This window comes from Rhinatrema bivittatum, chromosome 7 (assembly GCF_901001135.1).
Source record: "Rhinatrema bivittatum chromosome 7, aRhiBiv1.1, whole genome shotgun sequence".
Taxonomy (NCBI): Eukaryota; Metazoa; Chordata; class Amphibia; order Gymnophiona; family Rhinatrematidae; genus Rhinatrema; species Rhinatrema bivittatum.
In genome coordinates this window covers 127,532,821-127,545,879 of record NC_042621.1, presented here as the reverse complement: position 1 = coordinate 127,545,879, position 13,059 = coordinate 127,532,821, and the positions used below count along the sequence as shown (strand labels likewise).

Sequence of the window (13,059 nt, the reverse complement as noted above, 5' to 3'; positions counted from 1 at the left end):
TGCTTAAATTTTAGGCATCTAGGTCAGGCACTCAAAGGGGCAGATTTTAATACCCACGAGCGGGCGTAGATTTGTGCACGCAACCCGGCACGCACAAATCTATGCCTGATTTTATAACATGCACGCGCAGCCGCGCGCATGTTATAAAATCCGGGGTCGGCGCACGCAAGGGGGTGCACACTTGTGCACCTTGCGTGCGCCAAGCCCTAGGGGAGCCCCGATGGCTTTCCCTGTTCCCTCCGAGGCCGCTCCGAAATCGGAGCGGCCTCGGATGGAACTTTCCTTCCACCCCCCCCCCCACCTTCCCCTACCTAACCCGCCCCCCCAGCCCTACCTAAAATCCCCCATACCTTTGTTTTGCAAGTTGCGCCTTCCTCTGGGCAGGCATAGATTGCACGCGCTGGCACTTGGCCGGCGCGCGATCCCCTGGCCTAGAGGCCTTATGGAGGCCTCTGGCCATGCCCCCGCCCTGCCCCTTTTTTTCAAGCCCCGGGACATACGTGCGTCCCAGGCCTTGCGCACATCGCCATGCCTATGCAAAATAGGCTTGGTGCGCGTAACCCCCCAACGCGCGTAAATCCAGCTGGATTTAAGCGTGTAGGGCTTTTAAAATCTGCCCCAATCTTTTTAAAAATTGACCACATATTTCTCATTTCCCTTCAAAAAAACCCCCAAAAAGCAGGACTCTGTGTCTGCCATGGAATAAAACCAGGACTGGATCAACCTGCTCTCTTTTACATGGAACTGTATGGTCACATGAGGGCCTAGCTGTTTCAAAATTGTGGACACCAACTGACTGGTAAACTTTTTGCCCAGTCCTTAAATCTGGCCCAAAGAATATGCAATGGCTGACACCCTTTCACATAGTAAGAGGTGTCTTAGTACCCCTTTTAACTCTAGGGTTTCTTATTGGTTCCAATGTTGCAGGACAAGTTGATCCAGTTCTGGTTTTACCCCATTGCATGCAGGGATTTGTAGTTCTGATTTCCTTAAGAAGGGCTACAAGTGTATGCATGAAACGAGGACTGTATTACCTGCTCTGAAAAAAACATGAAGCTAGTTGGCAACCTTGTTTGCCTATCCTAGGACAGAAGAACCTACACAATAAAATATGTGTGATATGAATAACTGCTGAATGGAATCAGGTCAGTAGGATCTCCGGTAAGCTCCATGTCATAAAGGGTAGGCTAAGCCAGTGCTAATTTTGCCTGACTTGCAACCATGAGCTTGGTTAGAGAGACTGGAACTCCCTAAGTCAAGAGATACAATGAGGTAAAGCCAGGACTGGATCAGCTTCTCCCTATGCCATAGAGTTGTTTGGGAAAGTCTACAGCTCTGTAGCCTTGTAGTTCATGCTCTGACTTGGATCATAACTCTCAAGCCCCCTGAACCACTAACCAACGATATGTTTTCAGCTTTGTAACAGTGACATTTTGAAAGGACAACTCGGGAGTAACGTTAGAACAGATTTCTTCCCCAGAATGGGTAGTGAATGCATGGAACAGCCTGCTGGTGGGGGTGAACAGAGACAGAAACAGGATCAGAATTCCAAACAGCATGGGAGAAGCATAGACGATCCTTAGCAAAAAAGTGAAGGGAAATCCATGGATTAACTGTAGTCTAAGATACTGTACAATGAAGGAACCTGGTCAGACTAGATGGGCATATTGTCACTATCTGTCTCTGTAGTCTATGTTTCTATATTAGGTTTATGGTGCCAAATAAACAGATGGCTAAGAAGGTCCATGTCATTTAAACCTTACAGAAGTGAATGACTGCAGTCAGAGAAGGAAAAACTTCAAATTGTGGTGTGGCCATAAAAGAAGGTGCTCACTTTGAATTCTCTAAAAAGTAACAGAATACACAAAATAGGAGCCTGCTTTACTAAGCTTTGTTACTGTGGACAGAGAATGGGGAAAAATGCTTTATTAGATCAGCGCACTATGGCCAGATTCATTAAGGCTTTTCTTCCATTTTGTGTGTCTGGGGAAAAAAACCCTTAGTGAATCAGGTACTACGTTAGGAAAATGAATGAAAGACCTGAGACAGAGGACGCGACAGAGCTAAGAAACAGGCCGATTGATATTCTGAAGCTCCGGCTGGTGTTGCTGCTTTGAAGGAAAAAAAAAAAACTCTCTAGGAGAAGCCCTGTACAGGCTGTGCAGACGGCAGCAGGGATCTCTGATCTCATCCTCCCAGTTTGGTTTGCTGAATGAACTCCCTCCTTCAAAACAAAGCAGAGACCTTTTTTTTTCTCTTTCCTTGTGCACTGGGGTATAAAATTAGGGTAGGGTAGGGAGGAGAGGAGGAAGAGGCCACATGGATAGCAGAAGGGTGGGAGGGATAGAGCCACCAAATCTGAAAAGGGGGTCCTGTCCGAAACAATTCTGCTAATTGCCTTTTTATTACAGCGGTCTCAAAAACAGACCCTGAGCCTTACAGCTGCCTTTTCTTTTTCGGCAATGCAATAAGCCGGGGGGAGACTAAGGAAAAGGGAAAAAGTAGCTCTGATTAATATTGCATTAAATTAAAACTGATTTTCTGCTCTTTCTGCACCCTGGTTCCTCTCTCCCCCAATGCGTCCTCTGCCTGCCCCCCCCCCCCTTCCTCTGCAGCCCCCCACCCTCCCCAGCTGGACGCCTCTGCCTAGTCATTTCCAATTCCTTTTCGTATTGATCTTCCTGTAGAAATCAGTTTTGTAATTAGCTGCAAATTAGGCCTTCTACTGGGGGTGAGGCTGCCCCCTGATTTATCACCAGAGTAATTCGCTGTGATCGGAGAGAAATTAAAATGAACTCAATTAGGCTTTGGATTTGCTTTATGGGCCTTGCTCCGAGTTTCAGGGGGAAAAATGACTGTGCTGGCGTTTAATAGTCTAATGAAGGTAAATAAAGGTTATCCATTGTAATAAACCCTGGGACTCGGGGAGAAAAAGAAACTCTACTTAGAGGCTTGCCTTCCCTCTTTTATGGTTTTGGGGTAGTATTAAAAGCTCTTTTTATTTTTAATTTCCATTTTTATGAAGACAGCCTTCCAGATAAGAGGCTGGAAAAAGGAGGGAGCTGCTGCTGCTGTAGGAATCGCAGACAGCGCTGAAGGCGGGAACTGCCCATTAGCCCCTTACTGCTGTGCATTGCAGCCCGTGGATGGAAGACTTGCTAACCGTGGCATCCTGAAGGGTGTCCCGTTTCCAAAAGTGCAAACGCGCTTGGGAGTCTGTGCCGAAAAATGGCCGAATTAGAGCACGTCTGAAACCTGTGAGCATTGGCGCCAGCCACTGATTTGCAAAAGAGGCTCGTCAGAACATTTTGGAACACGCATGGTGGGAATGAGTGACCTGCCCTAAAGGCGCTGAACTGGGTGAGGGTTGTTTGTAGGACAGTAGAAATGAGTTACTGTCCTTTGAATGGCAGGGCCACTTGACTGCCCTAGCACTCTTCCTGCAAGCCCTCTTGCTGATAATGAATGAGGCTCACCTAAGATGAGTCAGCTGGATTCTGTTTTCAAAAGCATGGGACCATGGACTAGAGGAAAGAAACAAGAGTGAAATGGTACTTTCTGGAGCAGGTCAAAGTGATCCCGGGTCCCAAAATGCAAATGATAAGCTTCAATTTCTAAAAAAAAAAAGCACAGTCTAGGGTGCTCCTGGAACCAAGGTGCATAGTGGGACTTAGCATATCATGGGCGAACCTGGCAATGGCTGTGCTGCACTTCTCTGGACACTTTCATTTGTGTGCATTCGGACATGTACCCTCGAAACATATGTATGCACATATTTCAGTGGATACTCAGATCTACACTCGGAACTGCGTGCATTCCCGTCAAAGTAGCTGTGCCCTGTTTACACAGAGCTGCGCCTTTTCTATCCCTCCCTAGCCTGTTGGTTTCCAAGATGCTACCCCTCGGCCTGACATGTCTCCTTTCCTCGCCCTGTTGGGTTCTGGGCCTCACCTGTTCAGATTTGATGTGCTCCGATGTTTGAAAGACATCAGGGTAAGAAGGACGCTCAAAGACCCGGTCTAAGGCTTCCAGTTGCTGCTGGGTGAAGGTGTCAGCACGAAGGTGCTTCCGTAAACTGTCCACACTGTTCTGGGAGTCTCCGTTTGGACCGGAACCATCAGATCCATCTAGAGGACACACAAGCACAGAACAGAGGGTTAATTCTGACCTTTACCCAGCTAACATTTGCCTACAAATGTTTTCTGGCTAGCAATAAAAATGATAAAGGCACTGCCTGAGAAAAATAAAGCAAGCCTCTTTTGGTAGAAAGCCAAGGGTTTTTGGTGAGAGTTATGGTTAATTCCTTGTGAAAAGAACTTGAATTAGGTTCTGGTTCCAGAACAGTGCTGTTTCCAGAGTGTTCATGAACCATCATGGGCATGGGGTGGGGGCTCTTAACAAAATGGCAAGGTGAAAAGCAGAGGGCTCGGTCCGGTGGTTGGAGGAATGGGTTGAGAACCAAGGGACCTGAACTCCGGCCCCACATCTGACACCCTGGCAGTCATTGTGAGCTTGAGCAAGTCACTTTAACGCCTCACGCTTTGGGTACCCACTGAGACTGTAAGCTCTTCAGGGCAAGGATTCAAAGTTACCCATATGTAATTTGATGTTCGGTGCTCTAGTTTAGGGCATCATATAAATGCCAAAATCGATGTGAATGTGTGAAAAGATTTAGCACAATGTTTGGGTGAATGTCAAGGCTACTGACTCCTGGGGGCTGGAAATCCTGAGACGGGCACTGAAGTGCAGCGTGTGGAAACCGCCGAGTTTTCCCCCGTGCCACGGAATTGAAGGGGAGGTGGGGGGCGGATTCCTTCTCCAAAGACATCTCGGATTCCGTGCTCAAACGCTTCCCTCTCATTGCAGTATACACTGTAGCACCCCTGCCTGAAGACTATGTTTCTGGCTAGTTATAAGGGGACTGCTCTATAGAGCCCGATAATCAACACGCATACCAGAAGGAGCCTTCGTTTGTGATCTCTGAAAAGTGGCAAAGGTGCAAAGTGGCCATACCAACCTCATAGACTGGTGCCAAGGCATGAATATGATTCAAAAGGAACGTCCCCCCCCTTGTAGCCCCCTACCCTCGATTTGATTCAGTCCTTGAGAACTGACCTTGACCTCTGATCTCTGACCTGCTGCTGTCATGCTCTCTCTCAGTAAAACGGTAGCTGTGGGCTTTCCATGTAAGGTGTCCCTGTAGACCATTTCGTGCTCTCTTTGGGTGAGAAGCCTGCAGTGTTGGTATCACTAAATCCACATCCTGGGCCGATAGGGTCTCGTCTTTAGCATGGGATACAAAGCACGGGGATTACATGATGCTCTATAAATCATTTTTCAGGTGATTGCGTGATATGATATAATCAATATTACATTATATAGCATGGTACAGTATCATTTGTAAGATAATATAAAATATCACATATTGATTAGCTTGAGCCTCTGCTCTCTTTCTTTCATTCTTTTCTTTCTCCCCTCGGGGTAGGAGTTATCTCAGGAGCGTTTTGTAGGGTTTAGATGTTCTGTGTTGTGTATGCATGTCTGCACACTGCAGTGCATGTGCTGTGTGTCTCTTGTTTACTGCAGAGGTCTGTGTGCCTGCATGTGTAATGTAATGAGACATGTGGCTATGTGCCTGTAAAAGTACATGCAATTTATTGTATATTGTATGTCTATATGTACTTGTGTGACTGTAACTGTATACTTCTCATGTGTGTGGATGTGCCCTATTATTTCCATTTCTGTGTTGTTATGTGCCCTGTCTTTTTGTGCCTCTATGTGTGCATGTTTGTCTATTCTTACATATCAAAGTGCATGTCTTCCCTTGTGTGTTTGTGTCCTTCTGTGTATGTGTCTATTCTGCTGTTTGTGCCTGCATGTCTGCGTATTTGTTCCTGTTTGTGTGTTTTCCTATGTATGTACTGATGTGTGTGTATGTGTTGCTACATTTTTGTAAATATTCTTGTGTGTGTGTTTTCCTGTGTGTGTACTGCTGTGTGTGTGTGTTTGTGTGCTTTCCTGGGTATGTCCTGCTGTGTATGTGTGTGTGTGTGTGTGTGTGTGTGCATGTTTCCTTTGGTTGTGGTGCTATTTATATATGAATTCTTAAGTGTGTTTTTCTGTAGATGTGTTGTTCAGCTGTTTTCCTTTGTGTGTGTGCTGCGGTTTGTACACGTGCACAATAGTTGTGTACATTTGTGCTGATGTATGTATCTAGTCTTCTGTATGTTTTTTCTTTGCTTGTGTTTGTGTGTTTGCCTATATGCTCCATATTTGTATGTGCTCATTTTCCTGTGTATGGGATGCTCTGTGTATGCCCCTATCTGTATGTGTTTCTTTGGATGTGCTGCTCTGTGTGTGTGTGTGTGTGTGTGTGTGTCTGTGAGTGTGTTGTGTTTAAATCACGGGTCTCACAAGTCATTGGAGGAGTCCTTTTTTTTTTTTTCCCTTCATTTATTCAGGGGGCCCTTCAGATCTCGACAAATCTGTCAGTCTAAATTTGCGAGAGATTATGGTGCTCTCTCCCCAGCACAGAGAGCGGTGATATATGATATGTGCTGCCCCTATTGATTGCCTGATCTGGTGGCAGAGGACCAGCGAAATGAACTTGAAATGAACATCATGCCTCAACTCATTGTGCGTATAATACACTACTTAATCCCACATTTTTCAGCCGCTATGGAATTCAATTGATCAATCATGTTTCACTGATAGTACTATTTTAGGGGTTATTGCGGCTCTGCTCTGCACACTGACCTTTTTACTTACTTACTTTTTTTTGTGTCAGCTTGGGACCTGGTGGTGAGCCAAGGCTCATATAGTCACAGTGACAGGTAGGGGAAAGGCTGAAAAAGAGAAAGAGAAGGCTGGAAGGAGGAGATGAGAAGGGAAGGAGACATGAAAGGAGAGAAGGTGGGGGTAGAGGAGAGAGCAGGATAAACGGAAACATAAAGAATGCGAGGGGGGAGGTGGAGGGAAAGCGAATAGGGAGAAAGGAGAGACCAGAAGCAGAAAAGATCGAGGTAAGAGGGGGAAGGGTGGGCCCCCAAAGGGTTGAGCTGGCCAGGACCATGGCCCCGGTTCTCTGAACTAGTTCCAGTCACATGGAGTTGCTCAGGATTGGCATTTCAGAAGGAAAGAGCGCAGTGAATCAATGGGTGACATCTATACCTAGAGAAAGGGAGGAGCAGACTGTGTGGACAGATGGGATTTTGGGAAGGTAAAAGAACTATCATTTCACCATCTAGGAGCTCCCCTGCTTCCCCACAGATGAAACCGAGGAGACAAAAGAGACTCTGAGCCAGCAGTCTCTTTGAAAACCTCTATTCTGGATTGTTTCCTGCTTGGGTCGGGATATTCTCAGTGGACTGGAGAAGGAAGGCGGTAAACACCTACTGTTCGTCTATGGGGAAAATCCTCTCACAGAATAAAGTTCTCCTGAAGCACAGAAAGCGATAGAAGTTAACTTTCAGGCCAAGGATCCCAGTGGAGCTATGGGGGGGGGAGAAATTGGTGGTGTGAGGGCCAATAAAATCAAGAGGTTAAAAGTGCATAAAATCAGGAATGAAGATAGGCGCCAAGGAGAAAGATAACCCCAACAGCCTCCCACAGCAGGGATATTAATATTTCCTGGCCTTACCAAAGAAATTCCACGATGAAAAAACCCAGTCTAGCCATTGGGCAAGAAGCATTGAATGCCATCAGGCAAGTGTTGACTTTCAGTAGCAAAGTCCTTAAAGCCCCAATGCAGTCTTACATCGCAACACATTGGCCTTTGAAGCGTTACTGTGCTCCTCCATAATAACCACCAGATCCATATGAGCACATTAACACCATTTCTGAGAGGTCCTTTTATAAATTATTGCTGTAATTTTAGGAGTCTTTCTCTCTCCCCCCTTTTGTGTTTTTGCTGTCTGATATATTCTTGCATGGCGGTGCAAGCCGCCCCTGTCAGGCATCTTTCCCGGACATCTCCTTGGGGGGCCTTTCATAGCGCTGCCAGTTGTTGTGGCTTCAAACTCAATTGTTCTCCTCCGTACTGAGGCAAATGGAGTCATTAATTACCTTCTATCAGCCAGGCTGAGTTCAGAATGCGATCAATAAGCCAGCGTTTGTCATTCACAGCGGCAAGCGAGCGAGCCAGCGTGCAGCCGAGCTCATACCCACCCCACACAGCAACATCGGATAATCAGAATCGCACTTATCAATACCCACACGGCCATGATCGGCCTTTTCCTCAGAACAATAATAAATTCTTCCAGAAAGCAGGGAATATCTGTCTTCCCTCTCGTGTTGCAGAAGAAATTAGACTGGAAGACAAAGGTCAAGTTTGACAACAGATTGCGTGACCCCCGTCCACCAAGGTGCCAGTACCCACACTGGGGGGGGGGGGGGGGGGGAGGAGGTTTAAACCTCTGCTATTTCCCTCCTCCCTGCTTGCTGTTCACTTAAAAGTGGCACTACTAGAAGGTTTTTGTTTTTTTTTAATGCAACTGACAGTTAAAAACAAGCTAAAGCATTTTCTGTTCCCATATCTCATTCCTGTAGAACAATTCAGTTTCAAAGTTTCTGAAATCTCCACCATCTCAACTCCCCTGCCCCCCTCCCGGATTTTGCATCGAGGTAAATCAGAGGAGTTGACTCTTATTAGAGAGCCCCCTTGCAGGTATCGCACCAATAGATTTCATGCATAAATATAACACAAGCAGCTGAGCAGCGAATTTATAGATTTTTTTTTTAATGGGGTATGGCCATGACAAAAGGTGTCCCCTTTTTTATTCCAACAAAATGGGTTAACATAATAGGAAACACAATATTAGGGGGAAAAGAAAGGAGGTACAGATTAACTTAAGAGGGGTGGGAGACAGAGTATCTGAGGAAGAGGAGAGGGGGATGGAGAGGAATTTGAAGGGGAGATAGAAAGAAAAGAGAAGTAGATAAAGAGGAACCTGTGAGGTAAATGGAGATAAACCTGGATAAAGCAGAAGGCAGGAGGGGAGGGGGGGACAGCATAAGGGAAGATGAAAATGAAAGGGGAAGGAGGAGGAGCAAATAACATAAACCACAATAACAAAATTTAAAGAAAATAATCACATAACAATATAAATCAAAACAATAAAAAGAAAAAAACAAATGACAAAAAATAACTAACAATAATTTAAAAAATAACTCTCAAAATTCAAGAAAACCAAACTATGTTCTGCCTTCAGCGCATCCATCCCCTTAAAACCACAGCCACAGTGACAAGAGGATTACAATATACTCTAGCCCACAACAGATTGTGCAGTGACAAATGCTACCACAATATTGCAATGGGTGAAGATACCAGGCATGACTCTACAATGCAATGATAAAAATACATGAAAAGAATATTTGGGTTGAAAATAATTTCTGGCTGACTAGAAAATCAAGACCCAAGCTTTAAACCATATGACAAAGCCAGTTCCAGCTAAAGATAAAAAGAGTCAACTCTGAGCAGATACTATTGCCATGCAAGCAAGACCCTAATCTCCTTTACTCCTCACCTGCCTAAGGTGGTATCAGAGCCAAGGGACTCCATGCCCTGTATACCCCTTTGTGAAACATAATGTTTTCTACCTGTATTTACTAATCCCTCTTTTTCCAGAAAGGGAAATGGTCTTTACATAAAGGATGTTAGATATATGGAATAGACTGCTTGGGAATGGGAGGAGTCGGGGGGGGGGGGGGGGGGGGAGGTATTGGAATTCAAAAAGGTAGGGGGCAGACACAGAGAGAGGATCCTTAGTCATGGGAACGGAGAGGGAAAATCAGAGACCAAATCGGATCTGTGGCATTGCAGTAGGAGGGGAAAATGGGCAGACTGGATGGGTCTTGCAAATGTTGCCTGTCAGTTTATGTTTCTCTTATTGCAGAACAGAAAGTGTGAAAAGACCCATCAAAAGTCCACCACCCTAATAGTGCAAAAGCAAAAATAGGTGGTAGGAATTATTGAAATATTGGGACTGGTATTAAAAAAGCTGAGCTCTTTCATTTAAGCTCTTAAATGAGGCTCCTATTTTCAACCAAGCTTATGAGCCCATTTTCAGCTGAAAGTTCACATAAATTTATAGTCCAAAATGTTAAGCACCTAAATTTACACCTGCTATTCATTTCCCTATATTTAGACTCCTAAATTAGGTGCCTAGTTTTGAAAATCATTGCTAAGCTCCTAACTTGGTTTCCCCATCCTAGCTCTGCCCCCGTAGCCACCCATTTTTTAGGATCCTAAAGAAACTAGGAGCCTAACTTTAAGGACTCAGCCCTAGTAAATATTCAAAAGGGCAAATTTAGGAACTTAACTCCAAAAGTTAAAAATTGACCCCATAGTTTAGGGACATTCATAAACTGGGTGCTAATTTACAAATCCAAACTGGGTGCTAGTTCACAAATCCAAACTGTTAAGTCATTAGTCCCTCTGTTGATAAGCGTCACCATATTTTGTATGTTTTTAAATGCACTTTAAACACATGCACTTTATTTATTTATTTATTTATTTAACACTTTTCTATACCAACATTCCTGGGGTTGGCACCCACGAATTCACCCATAGGCCCACAAGAAAACTTTAAAACAGAGATAGCTTGTTCATGTGCAGCTTCTCCACAAAAATCTCATGAGGATCAACTGATGTCAATACCCTACTCGGGCCCTGCTTCGATCGTCAATGTTCATCAGGGGAATTTTATAACTTCCCATAGCTACTAGCCATTTTTTATCTTGTCACCAGCTTCGCTGACTTCATCTAATTCATCAGATCAGAGAACTTCATTAATTGCATCCTTTGTAGGAAGACAACCACCCCCTAAGCAAGCCATTCACCTCCATGGACTTCAGTGGCATCGCCCTCTTGCATAACCCCCCCCCCCCCCCCCCCTCACCACCACCACCACCACCACAGCTTCTAAAGATTTCAAGCAGCTCCTTGCATATAATCAGTGGAAGTACTGCAAATCAGACTAATGTCATTCACTGACTGGGCAAACTGAGGACTATGTAAATGTGGCAACATCCATGGCTTGATGGGTGAACTTTAAAGTCACTAAGGGGGTCCCAGTTTCCAAAATGCTTGGCATTTCATTTAGGACCCTAAGTTTTAGGGACTTAAACTTCACCTAAATTTAGGTGCCTAAATTTAGGTCTGCAATTAATTTGCCTAGATTTAGGTGCCTAGTGCTAAAAATTAGTCCTAAGTACCTAAATTTCCCCTCTTCTGGCCCTAAATCTCCCCTCATCCCTGTAGCCACCCACTTTTTAGGCTGGTAAAGAAACTGACTTCTAAATTTAAGGGCACAGCCCTATTCTATTTTCAAAGGCAGGTACCCCTAAACCCTTTAAAAATTGATCACCTAAACCAAGCTGCTAGCAGACTGTATGCTCCACTCTCACAGCAGATTCTTGGCTTGTGGTAACACCGACAAAGGCACTGCAGCTTGCATAAGTGCAAGCTGCTAGTGCATCCTGCAGTCTGGCTGTGTTTAATACAGCAGTCCAACACCTGTGAAACTGCAATCTATGTGGGCAAGTGCAACCTCCTAGTGTATTTAATATATCCTCTGTGTGATTTCTTATTTCAGATAGTTTATATTGGATATGTGTAAAATTTACAGTGTGTGTACTTACTGTTGTGTTTCGTGTGCCCTTTCATGTGTTTCATGCAGCCCTTGTAGCATGTGTATGTATGTAATGCAGTTTGTGTTTATACAATGGATGCATGTAATGTAGACCCTATATGTGTGTGCAGATTTGTATATATACAGTATCCCTTTAACGGGGAGACTGAGCTTCCCTGTCTCTTTGATGCAGAAGCTGATTAATTCATCACATTCACTAATTCTGCTGTGCTTGACAGCTTTCCCGTAATACCCGGACAGAAACAAAGCCCCGCCTTCTGTGGCAGAGCCCAGACCCCTCTCATTAAGCTGGCCTTTCCCATTTGAATGGACAAACAAAGGCTGAGCCTCTTGGCCAGGAAATGAGCCTTCATCAGTGGGTGCAACAGATGCGCTAAGGTGTGGTTCTGAGGTGCCGGTTTGGCACCTGTATGTTAATGGACTGCTTCTGGAGTCTGTTTGTAGAAGAAGGTCTCAGTCCAGTCTGTGATCTTCCAAGGTTCCTGACTATGCTGCTTCAGACACTGAACCCATTCGTTCTAGAGAACGAATGAGCTAGAAACCCCCCTCCCGCACCAATAACAAACGGTGGCTTTGTTAGCTCAAAGGACACAAGCAAGGCGAAAAATTACATCGCATGCAGCTCTAACTATGCTTGTTTAGAGAAACTGCTTGCATTTATGAAGTCTTTGGTGCGGAAAGCAGGGTTGCAAATGACTGCATCAGGAGCGACAGTAAAGGCCATTAATTTCCTGTTATGTTTTCCTGTGTTGGGGGCTTTATTAATTTAATTTTACACTGTCGAACAACGGCGAGAGCTGACACTGCCACGCTTCTGGTTTTTTTCTTTTTTTTTTTTCATCAGCACTTCATTCTTGCTAGCCTGACATGCAAAGCAACACCATTATGAGGTTACGAGATCCTATGAAGACTGCAGACCATTAAAATCCAGCAGTTTTGTTTTTTTTTGCATAGTCCTTTCTCAGCCTGTCTTAACAGTTTCAACCCAGGTCAACAGAATCCAGTTCAGTCCATGGCTTATTATTATTTTTTTACTTCAATCTTCCTGTATCAATCTATAATGAAAGACCTGTAACAACCATGACTCCTTTCCTTTTACCCTTCTCTTGCCCCCTTTCATTTTCTTCCTTTGGATCTCCTTTCCTGCATCACGCAATGCAAGTCAAACCATGCGGTGGGCCTGATTTACCAAAGCCATTTTGAGTCTATTAGAAAAATGCTTTGCGCTTCTAGCCCACAGCTTGCCTTAGTCAATGCACCAGCTTACCTGGTGCATTGACTGAAGAGTATAGAAAGAAAGAATCGGGATAGATTTTAGAAGGTTTATCGTAAATCGCCTCAGCAAGGGGAAGGTGACCGACCTCTCTGTTTCAGAGAGCTGTCTCGGAAATGTGAAGACATCCAATGG

General features: G+C 44.7%; 1 protein-coding gene across 28 annotated transcripts in view; it reads right to left on the bottom strand.

Moving 5' to 3' along the window:
* PAX2 (paired box 2) overlaps positions 1–13,059 on the bottom strand; it is a 192,511-nt gene that overhangs the window by 37,326 nt on the left and 142,126 nt on the right. For 19 of the 28 annotated variants that reach the window (XM_029609098.1, XM_029609100.1, XM_029609097.1 and 16 more), the window contains 2 exons: positions 5,116–5,283; positions 3,952–4,127 (listed from right to left, as the gene is read on the bottom strand). In XM_029609098.1, the coding sequence (XP_029464958.1) occupies positions 3,952–4,127; positions 5,116–5,283 (344 nt within the window). The remainder of the gene's footprint in view (positions 1–3,951; positions 4,128–5,115; positions 5,284–13,059) is intronic. The other 9 variants (XM_029609091.1, XM_029609096.1, XM_029609104.1 and 6 more) reach the window with 1 other exon arrangement.